Genomic DNA, 22,893 nt, shown 5'->3' on the forward strand with positions numbered 1-22,893 from the left:
ATTCAATGTCCTCCTCCTCTACCTCAACCATTCAGTACCATACAATAATGTACTGTACCATATCATCATATTACCATTAGTGCAATTCTGAATTATAACATCTTTGATGATGGATGTAAATCCATGAGATTCTTTATAGCCGTGTTTAACTACAGTGCAGTAATATTGTGCAATGTTACGTCATGTTATTCTTCCGGTCTTTGTTAACATGGGGAAAGAGTGAAGGTCGTAAGCCTTTCCTCTATGTGTTTAATGAGGAGGGCCATTGGGTTCAGCCTTCAGCAGGTTATGCAATACAGAGGCAATTATAGTGCACATACACACACTCAAGCACACACACATGCACAGACACACACACATGCACAGACACACGCTCAGCAAGTCCTACTAGTTACTGCCCTATTAGATTTGACCTGAAAACAGAGAGAGAGAGAGAGAGAGACTGAGATAGAGAGAGAGAGAGAGAGAGAGAGAGAGAGAGAGAGAGACCGAGATTGAGACAGAGAGAGAGAGACAGAGAGACAGAGATAGTTCATCTGCCTTTGGGCTAAAGAGCAGGAACACAGACCTCACCAAAGAAATTGGAAATACAGACAAAAATAAACAAGGAAATCATCTCAGCATAGAAAAATGTCTTCCTGTATGCTAACTATATCCCCCCACAAAAATCCCCATACTTCAATGAAGACAGCTTCTTCATCCTAGAAGGGGAGATCAATCATTTCCAGACCTAGGGACATGTACTAGTCTGTTGCAAACTAAACGCCAGAATCTGACACCCTTAGCATGCAGGGGGACACACCTACCTGAAGGTGACAGCAATACACTCCCCAATATGGCCCCCTAGGCACAACTTTTTAAAAACAAACAACAATAACAAAAAGCAGCTCTGTCGCACGCTGGGTCTGTACTGTCAATGGTAGGCTTCGAGGGGACTGCTGTGGTGGTACACCTACAGCTCATCTCCTGCAGCAGTACTGTAGAATCCTTTATCAATGACCTCAACCCAGAGTCTCTCAGAGCCTTCACAGTCAGCCCACTGACACCCTTATCAGATCACAGCAAAATCACAGCCTACTTGAACAGAGCAATACTCAATCACGAGGTATAAAAGCTGAACAAACTGCATACTATTAAGAAATGCTGTAGATGGAAGGAAAGTAGTGTAGAAATCTACCACAAAACAATTAGCCAACAACAGATTCCTTTTAGACAACTTCCTTGACCAAATGTTTCACTGCAATAGTGAAGATGGAAACTTGGCTGTAGGAAGCCTAATCAGTACATTTGACCTCTCTGCTTCCTTTATCAAATCTAAACATTTCAATCAGACAACCTAAGAAAATTCATGACAATGAAAAAGGGTTTGATGAAGAATGCAAAAACCTAAGGAAGAAATTGAGAAACCTATTCAACCAAAAACACAGAGACAGAGAACCTGAGCCTATGCCTTCACTATGGTGAAACACAAAGAGTACAGAAATAAAGGAAAAACAAAGAACATCAAGTCAGAAAACAGCTCAATGTAATTGAAGAATCCATAGATTCTAACCACTTCTGGGAATATTGGAACACTAAACAACAACATGAAGAGCTATCAATCCAAAATGGAGATGTATGGATTAACCACTTCTCCAATCTTTTTGTCCCCATAACAAAGAAGAAACAGCGAAAAGATATACACTACTGTTCAAAAGTTTGGGGTCACGTAGAAATGTCCTTGTTTTTGAAAGAAAAGCACACTCCACACTGCCCTTTCCCACCTGGACAAAAGGAACACCTATCTGAGAATGCTATCCATTGACTATAGCTCACCATAGTGCCCTCAAAGCTCATCAATAAGCTAAGGACCCTGGGACTAAACACCTGCCTCTGCAACTGGATCCTGGACTTCCTGACGGGCTGCCTCCAGGTGGTAAGAGTAAGTAACAACAAATCCGCCACGCTGATCCTCAACAAAGGGGCCCCTCAGAGGTGCGTCCCCTCCTGTACTCCCTGTTCACTCATGACTGCACAGCCAGGTACGACTCCAACACCATCATTAAATTTGCCGATGACACAACAGTGGTAGGCCTGATCACCGCCAACGACGAGGCAGCCTATAGGGAGGAGGTCAGAGACCTGGCTGTGTGGTGCCAGGACAACAACCTCTCCCTCAAGGTCATCAAGACAAAGAAGATGATTGTGTACTACAGGAAAAAAAGGACAGAGCACACCCCCATTCTCATTGACTGGGCTGCAGTGGAGCAGGTTGAGAGCTTCAAGATCCTTGGTGTCCACATCACCAACAAACTAACATTATTTATTTTTTTACCTTTATTTTACTAGGCAAGTCAGTTAAGAACAAATTCTTATTTTCAATGATGGCCTAGGAACAGTCGGTTAACTGCCTGTTCAAGGGCAGAACGACAGATTTTGTACCTTGTCAGCTCGGGGATTTGAACTTGCAACCTTTCGGTTACTAGCCCAATGCTCTAACCACTAGGCTACACATGGTCCAAGCACACCAAAACAGTTGGGAAGAGGGCACGACAAAACCTATTCCCCTCAGGAGACTGAAAAGATGTGACATGGGTCCTCCGATCCTCAAAATGTTCTACAGCTGCCCAATTGCATCACTGACTTGTATGGCAACTGCTCGGCCTCCGACCGCAAGGCACTACAGAGGGTAGTGCGTATGGCCCAGTACATCAGTGGGGCCAAGCTTCCTGCCATCCAGGACCTTTATACCAGACGGTGTAAGAGGAAGGCCCTAAAAATGGTCAAAGACACCCTCCCCCTATTTTACCATGCTGCCACTCTCTGTTTATTAATTATGCATAGTCACTTTAAATCTACCTTTATATATTACCTTAACTAACCTGTGCCCTCACACATTGACTCTGTACCGGTACCCCCTGTATATAGATAGCCTCGGTACAGTTATTTTACTGCTGCTCTATCATTTTTATTTTTTTTACATTAAAACTGCATTGTTGGTTAAGGGCTTGTAAGTAAGCATTTCACTGAAAAGGTCTATCTATACCTATTGTATTCGGTTCATGTGACAAATACAATTTGATTTGACTTGAGACTGCGCTCAGTTCTTGAAATTTTCCAGATGTCTTAATGTAATGATGGACAGTCGTTTCTCTTTGTTTATTTGAGCTGTTCTTGGCATAATATGGTCTTCTACCAAAAAGGGCTATCTTTTGTATGCCACCCCTACCTTGTCACAACACAACTGATTGGCTCAAATGCACTAAGAAGGGCATGAGTTCCACAAATGTACTTTTAACAAGGTACACCTGTTAATTTAAATGCATTCCAGGTGACTACCTCATGAAGCTGGTCGAGAGAATGCCAAGAGTGTGCAAAGCTGTCATCAAGTCAAAGAATTTGAAATATAAAATGTATTTTGATTTGTTTAACACTTTTTGGTTACTACATGATTCCATATGTGTTATTTCATAGTGGAAGTCTTCACTATTATTATACAATGTAGAATATAGTCAAAATTAAGAAAAGTCCTTGAATGAGTAGGTGTGTCCAAACCTTTGACTGGCACTGTAAGTTTTCACACTCCTGAGTCAATACTTTGTAAAAGCACATTGGCAGCGATTACAGGTGTCTTTCTGGGCAGTATTTTCACTTCCGGATGAAATGCTTGCCCAAATTCAACTGCCTGCTACTCATCCTCAGAAGATACGATATGCATATGATTAGTAGATTTGGATAGAAAACACTCTGAAGTTTCTAAAACTGTTTGAATCATGTCTGTGAGTATTATAGAACTTATTTGGCAGGCGAAACCCAGAGGACAATCTTTTTTTTATTTTTTTTAGGAATCCAGATTTCTAAGGGACCTTCTTGCAGTTCTTATCGCTTCCACTGGATGTCAACAGTCTTTAGAAATTGGTTGAGGTTATTCCTTTGTGTAATGAAGAAGTATGGCCATCTTGAACGAGGGTCACTTGAAGTGTACTTTTAGATAGAAGCGCGTGACCAGAAAGCATGCTACAGGTTGTTTTCTTCCTGTATTGAACACAGATCATCCCGTCATCAATTGTATAGATTATTTACGTAAAAAAATACCTAAAGTTGTATTACAAAAGTAGTTTGAAATGTTTCGGCAAAGTTTACAGGTAACTTTTGAGATATTTTGTAGTCACGTTGCGCAAGTTAGAACCGGTGTTTTTCTGGATCAAACGCGCCAAATAAATGGACATTTTGGATATATATCGATGGAATTAATCGAACAAAAGGACCATTTGTGATGTTTATGGGACATATTGGAGTGCCAAGAAAAGAAGCTCGTCAAAGGTAAGGCATGAATTATATTTTTATTTCTGCGTTTTGTGTCACGCCTGCAGGGTTGAAATATGGTTTCTCTGTTTGTTTACAGAGGTGCTATCCTCAGATAATAGCATTGTTTGTTTTAGCCGAAAAGCCTTTTTGAAATCTGACATGTTGGCTAGATTCACAACAAGTGTAGCTTTAATTTGCTATCTTGCATGTGTGATTTAATGAAAGTTAGATTTTTATAGTAATTTATTTGAATTCGCCGATCTGCATTTTCCCTGGCTTTTGGCCAGGTGGAACGCTAGCGTCCCACATATCCCAGAGAGGCTAAGAGCTTTCCACACGTGGATTGTGCAACATTTGCCTCTTATTCTTTTCAACACTCTTCAAGCTCTGTCAAATTGGTTGTTGATCATTGCTAGACAACCATTTTAAAGTCTTGAAATACATTTTCAAGTAGATTAAGTCAAAACTGTAACTCGGCAAGATGATGCCGATAGAGGTGGCAGCTTCGCTTCAAGTCCTTCAACTGTGCAATATTTAGTTTTTTTATATATTACTTCTTACATTGTTAGCCCAGAAAGCAATAAGTGTTATTACATACAGCTGGGAAGAACTATTGAGTATCAGTGAGACGTCAACTTACCAGCACAACCAGCACTACGACCAGGAATACAACTTTCCCAAAGCAGATCCTTTGTCTGCACCTCCCAGGGCATTTGAACTGATTCCAGAGGCTGACCCAAAACAACACTGTCGGAGGAGAGGGTTCCGGAGTGGTCTTCTAGTGAGGCTCCGGATGCGCGCACATCACCCACCGCTTCCGAGTATATTACACACTAATGTCCAGTCCCAAGTTAACAAAGTCAACGAAATTAGGGCAAGAGTTGCTTTCCAAAGAGATATCCGGGATTGTAACATACTCTGTTTCACGGAGCCATTGTTAGCTGGGGACATGCTGTACACCCAACGGGATTTTAAGTGCATCGTGCCGACAAGAACAAACATCTCTCTGGTAACAAGAAGGGTGGGGGTGTATGTTTCATGATTAATGGCTCATGATGTAATTGTAACAACATACAAGAACTCAAGTCCTTTTGTTCACCTGACCTAGAATTCCTCACAATCAAATGCGACCGTATTATCTCCCAAGAGAACTCTCCTCTGTTATTGTCACAGCTGCATATATCCCCCTGCAAGCGGATACCAAGACGGTAATCAAGGAACATCACTAGTCTTTATGCAAACTGGAAACCATACATCCCGAGGCTGCATTTAATGTAGCTGGGATTTTAACAAAGCTAATCTGAGAACAAGGCTACCTAAATTCTGTCAGTATATCGTTTGCAGTCCCCGAGCAAGTAACACACTCAACCACTGCTACTCTAACTTCCGTGATGCATACAAGGCCCTCCCCCGCCCTCCTTTTGGCAAATCTGACCATGACTCCATCTTGTTGCTCCCCTCCTATTGGCAGAAACTAATACAGGAAGTGCCGTGCTTAGGTCTATCCAACCAATCGGATTCTATACTTCAAGATTGCTTTGATCATGTGGACTGGGATATGTTTAGGGTAGCCTCACACAATAACATTGATGTATAAGCTGACTCGGTGAGCGAGTTTATAAGGCCGTGTATAGGAGATGTTGTACCCACTGTGACTATTAAAACCTTCCCTAACCAGAAACCATGGATTGATGGCAGCATTTGCTCAAAACTGAAAGCACTTACCGCCACATTTAATTAGGGCAAGTTGACTGGAAATATGGTCGAATACAAACAGTGTAGTTATTCCCTCCGTAAGGCAATCAAACAAGCAAAGCATCAGTATAGAGACAAAGTGGAGTCGCAATTCAACGGCTCAAACATGAACGTATGTGGCAGGGTCTACAGACAATCACGGATTACAAAAAGAAAACCAACCCTGTCACAGACATTTAAACGTGCTAACCCTCACAAGGCTTCCGGCCCAGATGGCATCCCTAGGTGCGTCCTCAGAGCATGTGCAGACCAACTGGCTGGTGTGTTTACGGACATATTCAATCAATCCCTATCCCAGTCTGCTGTCCCCACATGCTTCAAGATGGCCACCATTGTTCCTGTTCCCAAGAAAGCTAAGGTAACTGAATTAAATGACTATCGCCCCGTAGCATTCACTTCTGTCATCATGAAGTGCTTTGAGAGACTAGTAGAGGATCTTATCACCTCCACCCTACCTGTCACCATAGACCCTCTCCAATTTGCATACCACCCCAATAGGTCCACAGACGATTCAATCGCCATCACACTGCACACTGCCCTATCCCATCTGGATAAGAGGAAAACCTTTTGTGAGAATGCTGTTCATTGACTACAGCTCAGCATTCAACACCATAGTACCCTCCAAACTCATCATTAAGCTTGAGACCCTGGGTCTCGACCCCTCCCTGTGCATCTGCGGTCTGCACAACACATCACCGGGGACAAACTATCTACCCTCCAGGACACCTACAACACCCGATGTCACAGGAAGGCAAAAAAGATCATCAAGGACAATAACCACCCGAGCCACTACCTGTTCACCCCACTTCCATCCAGAAGGCGAGGTCAGTACAGGTGCATCAAAGCTGAGACAGAGAGATTGAAAAACAGCTTCTATCTCAAGGCCATCAGATTGTTAAACAGCCACCACGAGCACAGAGAGGTGGCTGCCTACCTTCAGACGTGATATCATTGGCCACTTTAATAAATGGAACACTAGTCACATTGATAATGTCATTTTAAGAATGTTTACACATCTCGCATCACTCATCTCATATGTATATACTGTATACTGTGTCCTTCACTATCTATTGCATCTTAGCCGCTCTGTCACTGCTGATCCGGATATGTTATACTTATATATTCTCATCCCATTCCTTTACTAGATTGTGTGTATTAGATTTTGTTGTGGAATTTGTTAGATATTAGGTTTTGTTGTGGAATTGTTAGATATTAGCTGTTAGATACTGCTGCACTGTCGGATCTAGAAGTATAAGCATTTCACTACACTCACAATAACTTCTGCTAACCTTGCGTATGTGACCAATAAAATTTGATTTAATTTTGATTTGATTCACTATCTTCGTGGTAAGCAACTCCAGCGTAGATTTGGCCTTGTGTTTTAGATTATTGTCCTGCTGAAAGTTGTATTCATCTCCCAGTCTTTGTGGTTGAATGTGTTTTTTGAAATTCACTGCTCAACTGAGGGTCCTTACAGATAATTAATTGTATTGTACAGAGATGAGGTAGTCATTCAAAAATCATGTTAAACACTATTATTGCACACAGGGTGTGTCCATGCAACCTATTATGTGAATTGTAAGCACATGTTTACTCCAAGTTTGGGAAACGATGTTCTAGCTGAAGTTATGAAATCTAGCATAATTGTGAGAACACAATGTTTTATAGCAGAAGGGTGTGTGGTTTGTGAACCCTTAAAATGTCATGAGAAACATTTATGATGACACTATCTTACCACATACAGTACTTGTGTGTGTGTGTGTGTGTGTGTGTATGTGTGTGTGTGTACATTTCCTCTTATCAGCTGGCAGTACAGGACAAACAAAGCTATTCCCAGAGGTCTATATTTAACAGTATGGTGGGAAGTGGCCTAATTTGGGAAAAATGTTTTCCAAACACACAGTCTTTGCTTTTCCATCAGTCCTCTGCTCCTGGCTGCTGCTTCTCCAATCGGAACACCCAGCTTCCGACTAAGTGCGTCACAGACATGGACACAGCCTGCTTTCACCATTGGTGATTCCCACCTCCCTTAACCACCAATCAACATGTGTGTGTGTGGGGGGGGGGGGGGGGGGGGGGGGGGGGGGGGGGGTGCCCATATTTAGAGTGTTCTGAGGAGGGATGCTTTGAGCTGTCTGTCATTTCTATTGATCATGACGGTGAACACAGCATCTATTTATATGTATTACCAGACTGATTGTGGTACTTTATTGGGGTCTGAATACCATACTGACTGATTGGATAGGTTGTGGTTTAGATATGACTCATGAGTTAGGGGTATCACCCTCTTGTTTAATGTACCTTAATGAGTCACAAATAGTGTATGTCTGTATATGGTATGCTATACAGTACGTGTCATATGTTACGTTAGCCTCTTTGCTCCTGACGCTGAAGACTACATCCCGTATCCCCGAAAACATATTTACCAGGCCTCCGGTGTACCTGTTTCCGTCACCGAAGGAGAATCTATTATCTGGAATGCCTTACCAGTCGATACAGGTTATTAAATGAGATATACACATACATTCCTGTTTCTCTCCTTTTGGACAGAAACATACATACCCACAAACACACTACTCCGTAGTAGTTCCCATGTGAGGTTACCGTGTGATCTCAGATGCCCGAGCACCTTTAGGGAGATGCGGAGTGAATTTGATAAACTCTGGAAAACATTTATTTTCACACATTTAATTACCCATACCAACTGGTAAGGCATTTCCTGATTATAGATATACCTTCAGTGATGGGAATGGTTTATTGGAAATAGATATACGGGAGGGCTAGTGAATATGTTTTTGGGGATACGGGATGCAATTTTCAGTGACAGGAGCCAATGTGTACAGGTCTCCCGGAGCAACGAGGCTAATGTACCATATGACATGTACTGTATAGCATACACTCTGAGTGACTCGCTAAGGTGATGGTTATGCCACTTAGTTCTCCATACCATGGTAAGTGTATGAGGTACGGTATGCTACACAGTATATGGTTTACCAGCCATTGTCCAGTACCTTGGTGAGGTCCAGGTACCTCCGAGGCTCGCGGCCTGCGGGGGTCAGGGTGGAGGGGGATGACATCCTGTTTAGGAGAAGTGCTGCTTTGGGCCCTCTCAGAGCCATCCTGGCCTGGCCCGGTACCAGAGACCCAGTCTGGGTCAGCTTGGACTGGAACAACTGCTGCACCAACACACTCTCACTGGCTGTACAGGGGAATCACAGAGAGAGAGAGAGAGAGGGAGGGAAGGTAGTGGAGAGGAAGGAGGGAGGAAGACAATTGGAGAGCGTTGATTGGAGGAGAGGATCAGCAGGAGCAGGAGAGGAGGAAGGAGAGAGAGAGAGAGAGAGAGAGAGAGAGAGAGAGAGAGAGAGAGAGAGAGAGAGGAGCAGACAGTAGACATGAGGGGATTAAGAGGAGAAGGATGGTTGGAAGGAAGGAAGGAAAGAGGAGAAGTGAGGGGGAGGCAATGTAGCAATAATAGCCATGTAAACAATCAGGTCCATAAGAGAGTAGGCTGAGCATGCTGCCAAAGAACACGTGAAGCAGCCTTGGAAAACAATGAGATCTTTGAGAGAGGCATGTGTGTGTGGGAGGGGAGTGTGTGTGGTGTGTGGTGGTGAGAGATAGAGAGAGAGAAAAGAGAGAAAAGAGAGAAAAGAGAGAAAAGAGAGAAAAGAGAGATCTTGAAAGGAAAAATAAACAAGAGTCCTAGACTGGTTGTAGGGAGTAATGACTGTGGGCTCCAGAGGTAATTGTCTCTTCATTTATGTAATCATAATCCCCCTCCAACCCCACCACCTGACTCCTGAGGCCCACAAGGCACTCTCCATACATACAGCTCAGCCCACCCTCAGCCCCCACCCTCACACACCCTTCAGTCTAAACTTACCTTTACCCTTTGGTATATAGGAAATGGATGGGAAGGAGGGGCTGAGATGTATCCACAGGAGGATGCTGAAGGGAGGACAGCTAATAATAATGGCTGCAATGTAGTAAATGGAATGGTATCAAACACATAGAAACCATGTCTTTGATGTATTCGGTACCGTTCCATGTATTCCGTTCCAGCCGTTACTATGAGCCCGTCCTCCCCAATTAAGGTCCAACTGGCCTCCTGAAGTTAATATCATATTATCTGAGCTGGAAGTGTTTGTGGGTATGTATGTTTCTGTCCAAAAGGAGTGAAACAGGAAGGTGTGTGTGTATCATAATGTGTGTGCATGTGTATCTTTATGTGTGTACATTGTGCGTATGTGCATAAAGGAACAAAAGCGAGAGAGAGGGTCAAAGAAAGGTACAAAAAGCCAACTCTGAAGGGGTAGCCTGATTAGGTATATCATGTAAATTACAGCAAACCACAGTAATTAGCCCTAGAGACGCTAAGCTAGCTGCTCCTGGCTCTGACACAAAGTCTGCCTGTGTCCTGCTATGCTTGGCTCACAACTACACCAGCACACGTCTGGCCATGCTCAATAGACTATATACCCACTACTGCTGTGTTTGGGTCGTTCTGTATGAATTCAATCACTTTCTGACAGCACCCTTCCAGACATGTTTGCCCATGGAAGAAGTGTTCAGAAAGTGCCTTTTTGGACCTGAATGACAAAACCTTCAGGAGATAGAGGTGCTCAAAGTGGATCCATTTTGCATCCCCCATCCTACCATGAGACATCCATGTCTTCATCACTGGAAGAGATAAACGGTTGAGTTTGATATTATATTATCCTTACAAACAGAAGTGTCAAACTATTTGATTATTTATTGAAAAAGAGTATTCAATGTTTTACCGAAAAACGTGTCAACTCAATGTTTTCTCATATGTTGTAGCTTAGACCCTACTTTACATTGTCTGAGGTGTTTGTGTTTTGCCTGTCATCGGTTGAGACACAGCATTCTTTTGAAATCAGGGTGAATGTCATTTCAATCATAGAAAGATCATTTTGTAATGAACCTATCCCTTCAGACCACTACAATTTAGCTGGTACACCATTGAAATTCAATTGAATTTCTACATTTCAATTACTATCAGGAAGATGGCCACCAGTCCAATCACCATCGAATGACATCTTGAATTGGAATGCCTATTCTATTATTTATATCTCTATGATTTCAATAGGTTTCCTATGAAAGATTGACAGTTTCATTTAAAACAATGGATATTTCCACTCACGTCACAACACAAACACCTCAGATGATGTGAAATACGGTCTAAGCTACAGTTTATGCATGTTTAGTTAATATATGCTAAAGGTAAAGAAATTACCATAAAAATAAAAAAAATCCAATAAATAATAACATTGTTTGACAACCCTGTTTGTAAGCTTTCAAATGATGTTAAACTCAACTATTTATATTTTTCAGAGATGAAGACGTGAATGTCTCATGGTAGGGTGGGGTACGCAAAATGGTCAAGGTTTCTTAATATCAAAAGGCGTGCAGTCAGAAATTGATCGAAATTAAATGGAACGACCCGTCTGTGTGTGTATATTTAGTGATACTTACACTTCAGAACCAGTAGCAGGTTTTGGGGGAGGGAGTCCTTGTTCTTCACCAGGGATCCTGTGAGGTTATAGGCCATCTACCAATCAGAGAACAGATATACAACAACATGTTAAAGGTACACCTTTAAAATGTCAGATTCACTCAGCTGGTCTACATTGTATGTGAGTGTGTTGCTGTGTGCGTGTTCGCGCGTGTGTGTCTGTGAGTGAACACCTACTCACTTGGCCTGCGTAGTGTTTCACAGTGAAGGCAGGACCCTGGTCTATGGGTGGGGGGTTTCCATTGCCGTCCTTGGTTGTCAGGGAGATGCCGTGTGTGGGTGTGTTGTCGAGGTGTGTCTGTAGTCTCTTGTAGAGCGTCTGTTCTGTAGGCCTCAGCGACTGACTCTCCTCATCCATCACAGACAGCAGACCTTGAGGCTTCTGGGAAGATGGAGGACAGGGGTCACAGACAGATATAGAATGCATAGAACCACGGTACACTGTGCCCTGACGCAGGGTAATCTGATCTTTGTACCTCAAAATCTATATAACCACACTCAAAACCAAAGCCTTTTCTAGAATGAGATATGTGTTCTTTTTATAGGGGTTATCACAGTTCTTAAAGAGGCAGTGGTGGAGACCGCAAACAACAAAACATTACCTGGAAGAAAAAGTCTAGAATGGCAGGCTGGTTGCCAGGTGACCGGAGCGTCTCCATGGCGACGGCCTCCTGTAGACACTCGGCCTGCTCCTGCTGGAACAGCACCTCGGAGACATACAGCCTCACACGCTCGTTGGTCATGTTCACACACAGCTGGGAACACACACACACAAGTTAACATGCAAGTAAATGGTGTGTGGCAAATTCACACGGGACTAAAATTACAGATGTGGTGCTTTGTGCTTGTACACATAATTACATTACCCGACCTCCCTCAGTAAAACTCATGCCGTCTGATAAGGGCTAAAGTAACATGTAAGCCTAATGTCCTAAACAATGGTTTCACCATAGGCCTAGGCTACTACGCAACGATGTATAGGCATATGCAATCACCACAAATGGCTCACCAGAACTTCCTGCACTGCTCACATGCCTATCTCAAACCCTCACAAATACTTTGGTTAAAAATGTAATAAAACAGTGAACTTTAAGAGTTGAGAAATAATAATAATAAGATTAAAGGAGCAGTTTCATTTCCATTTTCGGACTTATAAATAATGTATATGTTCCCATTTATTCTTGAAGAATATAACTTAGAAATGCCTCTTGAGCTTCGTTTAACTTCCTTATCCAATCAGAACCCAAAATATAAGCTTGTTTTACTCCAATGTTTGTAAACAAAGTAAATGTAACCAAAGACTATGTAGCCTCAGAACATGGTTAAAATGTCATTTTGATATCATGGATTCGTTGCATCCATAGCTCTGTCTATAAATTTGAGGGTGGTTACATTTCTCTAGCCCCATCCCTGAGGTTTTACTGAAATAGGGGTGGGAAGAATGCTTTGTTATTGTACTGCTGATTGCCACTTTAAAGCTCTGCCTCCTCTCCATGATATGGAGCCCCCAATCCAGAGCCAAGAGCCGGCTATATGTCTATAGCTTACTGTAGCTACTGTACTGCTATAATAAAATGTGCCATTGTTTACTTAGAAGTTTAATAACAGGGCTTAGCTACAGGTAACTGCCAAAATAAAGGAAACACCAACATAAAGTGTCTTAATAGGGTGTTGAGCCAGAACAACTTCAATGCACCTCAGCATAGATTCTACAAGTGTCTGAAACTCTATTGGAGGGATGTGACACCATTCTTCCATGAGAAATGACATCATTTGGTGTTTTGTTGATGGGTGGTGGAAAACACTATCTCAGGCAATGCTCCCAAATCTCCCATAAGTGTTCAATTGAGTTGAGATCTGGTGGCTGAGATGGCCATGGCATATGGTTTACATTGTTTTCATGCTGATCAAACCATTCAGGGACCACTCCTGCCCTGTGGATGGGGGCATAATCCTCCTACGGGGGCATAGCCATAGTAGCCTAAATAATGGCCTGCTAAGCATGATGGGCTGTTAATTGCTGAATTAACTCAGGAACCACACCTGTGTTGAAGAATCTGCTTTCAATATACTTTGTATCCCACATTTATTCACGTGTTTTCATTATTTTGGCAGCTACTTGTATATTGCACAATGGGCATTAAGGGTTCAATGCAAATATCTCTTGATTTTCATAGTTCATTTGCTTAATATTGGGATGGGAGAGCTGTCACTCCCCTTACTTTAAGCAATCACAAATCAAAGTGCCAAATATTTCTGTCCAGTCCATGAAGTTGCAGCACGTGTCGTTACCATGCCAATTTTAATGGTGGCACCCAGTCCCAAATAAGCATTGGATCCAAAATCAAAATATTCAAAGTTATGCAAAGATGCTATTTTTATATGACAAACACCCAGAACATGTATTTATGGTTTGTTTAGATTGTAAAATACTTCCATTCCCCTTTAACATGTATTGGATATCACAATGACATGTAAGAAACATCAGAAATAATTCAATTGTGGGATATTTAATTTACACTTTGAACTTGAATTGTATTTTAGACTAATTATACGTCTATGACAGCGTTAGTCAGTCAGTCAGTCAGTCTCAGCAGGTGTTGATGTCTGTAAAGCATGAGCTCATTAAGGAAATGCTGAGCAGGTACAATACAGCTCTGACGAACAAACTCTAACAAGCCCAGGCCGCATTAATGACCCTGATCTGTGTGTGCATTGTGTGTGTGTGTGTGTGTGTGTGTGTGCCATGCGCACACTAAATGATCATGCTTGTTTTGTTGACACCTGCCCCTCCCCTATCTCTCCAGAGTGTAATGTGTAATCCAGTGATTAGTTGTCTTCAATAACAGACAGGGTCTCCTCAAACATGGACCTGAACACTGGAACACAGGAAACACACTGGGGGAAGGAGGGATGAGGGAGGAACGGGGCTGAAGGGGTCGAATGGGGGCGGAGGGGGAGGATGAGGGACGAGGGATGTTTAATCCCCAATAAATGTCTACCAGTCTCTTTCTTTCATCCACTTTTACCCATCTATCTCTCCTATACCTCTCTCCATCTCTCTCTCTCTCTCTTTCTAAGATTCCCTTGTCAGGTTTGATCTGTGAATCCCCCTCTTCCGCTCGGATTAAAGAACATCCTGAGAGGAAAGCAATTGACATCTAACCACTTCCAACACACACACATGGTTTGATCAGGGGTGGTCTCAAGGGGAGTGTGGGAAAGCCGAGGGCAGCATGGGTAAGCACTTATTTCCTTGAACACCTCCAATGTTCCGCTCGGATTAAAGAACATCCTGAGAGAAAAACAATTGACATCTTACCACTTCCAACACACACACACAGAAATAGAGACTTCCAGCTAAACTCTCTGATCCTTGTTCGTACAGGGGAGAAGTCCATAAGATCTAGAGACCACAATATTTATGAATGAAAGAACAGAGGGAGAGAGAGATGGCTGAAAGAAAGACACAGAGTCAAAGGTATTGTGTCTGCTTTTTTATCCAAAGCAACTTTCAGTCATCAAACCTAATATCCTGGTTTTTGCAAGAACCATGCTCTACTAACTGAGCTACAGAGGACCATAAAATTAACACTGCCCTGTAGTCCTGGTCTCAAAGGGTTAACCTAGACCTGTTATATAGTTAGCAGGTTGATACCTCTAAAACCTTCTCCACAGCCAGAAAAGATGACCGTAGCTCAGTCTGGCCTTGATGTTCGAACTATGTCTATGATTTTCTTTTTGTGTGTTTTTTTTCAGGGGCAGAACGACAGATTTGTACCTTGTCAGCTCAGGGATTCGAACTTGCAACCTTTCGGTTACTAGTCCAACGCTCTAACCACTAGGCTACCCTACCGCCCCGACTTGATAATACTCAATACAACTGGAAGAAGTGGAAACACACATATAATATGGGGTGGGGAGATCCATAATGTGGGTGTTGTGAAATGAACGTACCTGCTCAAATCCATTCCTCTGGAATTCCTCAAATCCAAAGATGTCCAGGATTCCAATCTCAAGAGCAGGGTCTCTTTGGGAGAGGTGTGGAGGAGGGGAACGATCAGAGAAGGAATTCACAAACAGCGTGACAGCTCCTCAGAGGCCATGTTGGTGTGTGTCCCTGTTCGTGTCTATGTTTGATTTGGAGTGGTGTGGCTAGAATGAATGGAAAAGTGTGTGTGTTCCCTGAAGTATATACAGTGCATTCGGAAACTATTCAGACCCCTTGAAGTCTTCCACATTTTGTCATGATACAGCCTTATTCTAAAATGGATGAAATTGTTTTTTCCCTCATCAATCTACACACAATATCCCATAATGACTAAGCAAAAACAGGCTTTGATTTTTTTGAAAATATATTTTAAAAACTAAAAACTGATATCGAATTTACATAAGTATTCAGACCCTTTACTCAGTACTTTGTTGAAGCACCTTTGGCAGCGATTACAGCCTTGAGTCTTCTTAGGTATGACGCTACAAGCTTGGCACACCTGTATTTGAGTAGTTTCTCTCATTCTTGCACAGCTATTATCAGGTCTCTCCAGAGATGTTTGATCGGGTTCAAGTCTGGGCTCTGGCTGGGCCATTGAAGGACATTCAGAGACTTGTCCCAAAGCCATTCCTGCGTTGTCTTGGCTGTGGGTCGTTGTCCTGTTGGTAGGAGAACCTTCGCCCCAAGTCTGAGGTCCTGAGCTCTATGGAGCAGATTTTCATCAAATATCTTTTTGTACTTTGCTCTGTTCATCTTTCCCTCGATCCTGACTAGTTCCCCGCTAAAAACAATCCCCACAGCATAATGCTTCCACCACCATGCTTCACCGTAGGGATGGTGCCAGGTTTCCTTCAGACGTGAAGCTTGAAATTCAGGCCAAAGCGTTCAATCTTGGTTTCATCAGACCAGAGAATCTTGTTTCTCATGGTCTGAGAGTTTTAGCAAATTCCAAGTGGGCTGTCATGTGCCTTTTACTGAGGAGTGGCTTCCGTCTAGCCACTCTACCATAAAGGCTTGATTGGTGGTGCTGCAGAGATGGTTTTCCTTCTGGAAGGTTCCCCCATCCCCACAGAGAAACTCTGGAGCTCTGTCAGAGTGACCATCGGGTTATTGTTCACCTCCCTGACCAAGGCCCTCCTCCCCTGATTGCTCAGTATGGCTGGGCTGCCAGCTATAGGAAGAGTCTTGGTGGCGCCAAACTTCTTCCATTTAAGAATGATGAAGGCAACTGGCACTCTTCTCCAGATCTGTGCCTCGACACAATCCTGTCTCGGGGCTCTACGGACAATTCCTTCGACATGGTTTTTTCTCTGACATTCACTGTCAACTGTGGGACCTTATATAGACAGTTGTGTGGCTTTCCAAGTCATGTCCAATCAATTGAATTTACCACAGGTGGACTCCAATCAAGTTGTAGAAACATCTCAAGGATGATCAATGGAAACAAGATGCACCTGAGCTCAATTTTGAGTCTCATACTGTAGCAAAGGTTCTGAACACTTATGTAAATAAGGTATTTCATAAAGTATTTCTATTTTTGAGTTTAAATAAATTTGCCAAAATTTCAATATAATTGTTTTTGCTTTGTCATTATGGGGTATTGTGTGTAGATTGATGAGGAAATAGTTTTATTTAATCCATTTTAGAATAAGGCTGTAACGTAGCAAAATGTGGAAAAAGTAAAGTTGTGTGAATACTTTCCGAAGGCACTGCATATTAATTCTTGCATATTTTGGTGTGTGTGTGCATGCATGCGTGTGTGACAGAGAGAGTGAGAGGATCAATGCAAAAAAAACACATTCCAGAAGATAGTGCTTATCAAACATGACGATAAGGCTGAAAAATATCAACACACCAAGACCAAGGATTCACTGGACTCCACCTCTATGCTGTGTTCTCCACCTATATGCTGTGTCTGTGTGTGTGTGGTCTCTAAGTCAACTTTGCGTGTGTTAGTACATAAAATGCAAACTATTCCAACTCTCCAGTGTAAACGATATGTTATGAGTGATAGTATCAGTGTTGTGTTTCTGACAGGCTTGCATGTGCTATTGTTGAGTCTGTGATGATGGACATATGACAGAAGGTTTTTAATGGGTATCTGTGATGGCTGCCAATTAATTCCTTGTAGTGTTTACATTTAAAAATGTACATGCCTGTGATACACATGCACAGAGACGCGCGCGCGCGCGCACACACACACACACACACACACACGTTGCCCTACCCCATGTTGTCGTCCTGTCCCTGTAGGTAGTAGTTGCTGTTGTTGACCAGGTAGCTGAAGAGGCGTCCGTACAGGGCTTTAGCCAGCTGGTCTCTGTAGTGCTGTGACATCTCCACCGTGTGACGCCGTGTGATGACATCACCTGAAGGAAGCAAGAGGGTAAATGCCATGGTGACCTGGGTCTGACATCCAAACGGTTACCATAGAAATCCTATTTTCATCTTACAGATGGGAAGTATGTTTGTATTGTGAAGTCAGTAAATGTTTGGGAAAAAGACGAGGACAGAGGGTGAGTGATTACCTTTGAAGTATTGCACATCTGAGGTGAGGGCAGAACTAAGGTCATCAGAACACACCTGTAGCATTCCAGATACTGGAGAGAGAGAAAAGGGGGGGGGGGGAGAGAGTAAGAGAGAGAGAGAAGGGGGGGGAAGAGTAAGAGAGAGAGAGAAAAGGGGGGGAAAAGAGTAAGAGAGAGAGAGAAAAGGGGGGGGAGAGAGTAAGAGAGAGAGAGAAAAGGGGGGGAAAAGAGTAAGAGAGAGAGAGAAAAGGGGGGGAAGAGTAAGAGAGAGAGAAAAGGGGGGGAAGAGTAAGAGAGAGAGAGAAAAGGGGGGGAAGAGTAAGAGAGAGAGAGAAAAGGGGGGGAAGAGTAAGAGAGAGAGAGAAGGGGGGGGGGAAGAGTAAGAGAGAGAGAGAAAAGGGGGGGAAAGAGTAAGAGAGAGAGAGAAAAGAGAAAGTGAATAAGTAAAGTGATAGAAGAACATAAAACAGAGACAGGGAGAGGGTGGAAAGTCTAAAGTTCAAGCTCAGTTCAAGCCTAAACTTCAGTCACTGACAGAGAGACAAAAACAGTTTAAAATATGACGTGTCACACTCTGACTAGTACTGATGGTGCTCGGGAAAAAACAAGGTCAAATCATAACGTCAGTGATCTTCAGGTCGGAAAGTCGGAGCTCTACAATTATTCCAGAGTTTCCAACATGGAATTCCAAGTTGGATGACCTTTAAAAAAAAAATCCCAGTCGGAGCTTGTTTGTTTCAGAGTTCCCAGTTGTCTCAAACACTTTGAAGTCGGAAGTCTGAGATTTTGGTGGTCCCAGTTGTTTCCCAGTTGTCTCGCTCCAGCCTACATAATTCATTCTGAATTCACTCAGCCGACATGACGAGTCGATCTCCGCTAAAACTCATCACCGCTTATATGCTGGCAGCGCTTAGTCATCCCTGATTCAGGGCATATGAACGAGCACAAAAACAGTGTGACAGGAACTCAGAATCCCAATGACCTCACGTCTCCTTGAGAGGGCCCTGTTTTGGTGTGGGAGATGACATAATTTGTCTACCCTCTGTGAGGTCAGGGTGTAGTAGTGTATGTGTGTAGTGTAGTTGTGTCTTGTAATGTAGGGAGTAATGGGTTCTCTTCTCACAATGGCAAACCATGAGAGGGAACAGGGGCTCACCAAACAGGTGACTATAGCAGACTGGCTGAAACATCAACAGCAAATACATTACAGAATGGGAGAGAGTCTGTGTGTGTGAGAGAAACAAAGAGAGTAAAATAGGTCCTCAAGGACAATCCAGAGACACTATTTGCTGACTGCTACAAAGAGCGGAACGTAAGCAACTTAATTTTCCACAAAGCCATCCCTTGGCATGGCACAGTGCTATAAGAGCACACTACACCTATGTCAAGAAAGAGGGTATTGGCCCATGGTGGAAACTCAGAATAGTAGACATTGAGGAAATTGAAACAACCTTTGTCAACGTGTAGAAGTCTGGTGCAGGGCATCCTCATACAGTTGCAGCAGGACTTTTACGGGATCAGAGAGAAAGCACAGCAGGAAAAGCTCTCTCTCTGTGACGACTCCCCCATCCTGAGTGAGTCTGATCACACCTCTTCAAACTGTCCCGCAGACGAGGATAGTCAACCCCCATCACTGAACACAACAAGGCCCCACAACTGCACTGCTCATCCATCATTGATAGGATAAATTGACTGAGCTGGAGAGAGACATGGTTGAGCTCAGAGAGCTAGTCCACACAATCCAGACAGAACAAACTCAAAAAACAGACCAGCACAACAACATCCCTCCCAACAAGACCCGGAGGGCAGAAGGTGGAGCAGTCTGGGAGAGCTGGCTGCTCTACGGACTGAGGTGAGAGAACTTAGAGGCACACTGAAGGAGGAGGTGAGAAAGCTGAGGTGTGACAGAGTGTAGGACACTCCCCCAGAGGAGCCAGCCCACTTCAGACCCGGACCACAACCTCAACACCACAATGGGACAGACAACAACAGGACCCACCAACTCAACAGACCCCACCCCTTCCTAACATGCTCCCTGTCAGCTCCCCTGATAGCCCTTTTCACACGGGCACAAATGACCTGAGGGCCCAGCAGGTAAAGTGGCCACAGCACTCAAGGGAGTGATTGAAAAAGCTTATTCCACTTTCCCCAATGCACAAGTCTCCACCCTGCTACCACGAAAAGACTTTCACCCTGCCACCATACAGCAGGTGAATGCGAGTATTTCACGAGACTGTGCCTCAAAACCTATTGTATACCTGGCCCACCACTCCATCCTGGACTTGAACAGCCTTTACGACCATGTCCACATCTACAAGGCAGCAATCCCAACTTTTGCCAGGACCCTGAAGGACGTCACCCTCAACCGTAGCCCCAGCACGCCACACAGGATCAACAGAGCAACGGACAACAGACCTGCAAGACCCCCTCCTGAAGGACCTGCACCGAGAGATTCCATGCCAAGAAGACCTACACCCAGAGCACAGAATCACCAGCCACACCCCAACCAGCTAAGACCACCCTAGGCAAACCCTGGCCACACCCTATATTGGCCCCCCCATATCAGAACTATGCCCCTTCTGCCCACCCCATTCCCCCCACCCCTGCGGCAAGGACCTCAACATGACAGGACAGGACATATGACCAGACAGTGAGCAAAGCAACAGGCCCAACCCCCCCATTACACCCGTCCAAGCCCCATCCTGCGATCCCATCCTGAGGTATGTATTAGATGTGCAACATGCTCTGCTCACACCTACTGTGCCTAAACCACACAAAAACAACACTAGACACTGTGAAATGCAAAGCTTTTACTATCTCTTCCTGGAATATAACAGGTCTGAGGTCATCTGCCTTTGGCCTAAAGAGCAGGAAACCAGGCTTCATCAAAGAAATTAGAAATACAGACATTGTCATCCTACAAGAAACATGGTATAAAGGAGATGGACCCACTGGTTTCCCTCTAGGTTACAGAGAGCTGGGAGTCCCATACACCAAACTACCAGGTGTGAAACAGGGAAGAAACTCAGGGGGTATGCTAATTTGGTATAGAGCAGCCTTAACCCACTCTATTAAATGAGTCAAAACAGGAACATTTTACATCTGGTTAGAAATTAATAAGGAAATGATCTCAACATAGAAATATTTCCTTGTGTGTGCTACCTATATCCCCACAATAAAATCCCCATACTTTAACGATGACAGCCTCTCCATCCTAGAGGGCGAGATCAACAATTTCCAGGCCCAGTGACATGTACTAATCTGTGGCGACCTAAATGCCAGAACTGGACAAGAACCTGACATCCTCAGCACACAGGCGGACAAACACCCTCCTGGAGGAGACAGCGTTCCCTCCCCCATATGACCGCCTAGACAAAATGATGACAACATAACCAACAAAAGCGGTTCACCTATAGCTCACCTATAGCTCACCTATAGCTCACCTATAGCTCACCTATAGCTCATCTCTTGGTAGAAGAAATGTAGACTACTTTATCACTGACCTCAACCCAGAGTCTCTTAGAGCGTTTACAGTCAGTTCACTAACACCCCTACAAAATAACACTCTACTTGAACAGAGCTATCCTCAATCATGAGGCATAAAAACTGAAGGAACTGAATAATATTAAGAAATGCTATAGATGGAAGAAAAGTGTGGAAATCTTCCAAAAAACTATTAGGCCACAACAAATTCAATCCCTTTTAGACAATATCCTGGACAAAATGTTTCACTGTAATAGTTAACGTGTAAACTTGGCAGTAGAAAACCTAAACAGTATATTTGACCTCTCCGCTTCCCTATCAAATCTCAACATTTCAAGAAGACAACCTAAGAAAATTAACAACAATGACAAATGATTTGATGAAGAATAAAAACCTAAGCAAGAAATTGAGAAACCTATCCAACCAAAAACATAGACCCAGAAAACCTAAGTCTATGCCTTCACTATGGTGAATCACAAAAACAATACAGAAATAACCCATGTAAAAAGAAGGAACATCACGTCAGAAATCCACTCAATGTAATGAAAGAATCCATAGAATTGAATCTCTTCTTTGAAAATTGGAAAACCCAAAACAAACAACAATACAAAGAGTTATCTATCTAAAATGGAGATGTATGGATAAACCACTTCCCCAATCTTTTTGGCTCTATAACAAAGAACAAACAGCAAAAACATATACATGATCAAATACAAATCTTAGAATCAACTATTAAAGATTACCAGAACCCACTGGATTCTCCAATTACATTGAATGAACTACAGGCCAAAATACCAACTCTCTACCAAAAAAGGCCTGTGGGGAATATGGTATCCTAAATTTAATGATAAAATATAAAGACCACAAATTCCAATTGGCTATAATTAAACTCTTTAACATCATCCTCAGCTCTGGCATATTCCCAATATTTGTAACCAAGGACTGATCACCCCAATCCACAAAAGTAAAGACACATTTGACCCCAATAACTACCGTGGGATATGCGTCAACAGCAACTAACCTTGCATTATCAATAAACAGCAGACACGTACATTTCCTCAGCAAAAACAATGTACCTAGCAAATGTCAAACATGCAAATTACCGTATGACAGACCATGTATTCACCCTGCACACTCTATTTGACAAACAAACAAACCAAAACAAAGGCAAAGTCTTCTCATGCTTTGTTGATTTAAAAAAAAGCTTCAGACTCAATTTGGCATGAGGCCCTGCTATGCAGATTGATAGAAAGTGGTGTTGGGGGAAAACATACAACATTATATAATCCATGTACGCAAACAACAAGAGC

At 43.1% G+C, this 22,893-nt stretch overlaps 1 protein-coding gene across 2 annotated transcripts in view; it reads right to left on the reverse strand.

Annotated features, from left to right (window-relative positions):
* myo16 (myosin XVI) overlaps positions 1–22,893 on the reverse strand; it is a 180,704-nt gene that overhangs the window by 62,783 nt on the left and 95,028 nt on the right. For both annotated transcript variants that reach the window (XM_031805846.1, XM_031805847.1), the window contains exons 19-25: positions 18,101–18,172; positions 17,800–17,941; positions 15,539–15,611; positions 12,184–12,336; positions 11,763–11,963; positions 11,542–11,617; positions 9,054–9,241 (exon numbers count right to left, since the gene is read on the reverse strand). In XM_031805846.1, the coding sequence (XP_031661706.1) occupies positions 9,054–9,241; positions 11,542–11,617; positions 11,763–11,963; positions 12,184–12,336; positions 15,539–15,611; positions 17,800–17,941; positions 18,101–18,172 (905 nt within the window). The remainder of the gene's footprint in view (positions 1–9,053; positions 9,242–11,541; positions 11,618–11,762; positions 11,964–12,183; positions 12,337–15,538; positions 15,612–17,799; positions 17,942–18,100; positions 18,173–22,893) is intronic.

Source organism: Oncorhynchus kisutch, linkage group LG26 (assembly GCF_002021735.2).
Source record: "Oncorhynchus kisutch isolate 150728-3 linkage group LG26, Okis_V2, whole genome shotgun sequence".
Lineage (NCBI taxonomy): Eukaryota > Metazoa > Chordata > Actinopteri > Salmoniformes > Salmonidae > Oncorhynchus > Oncorhynchus kisutch.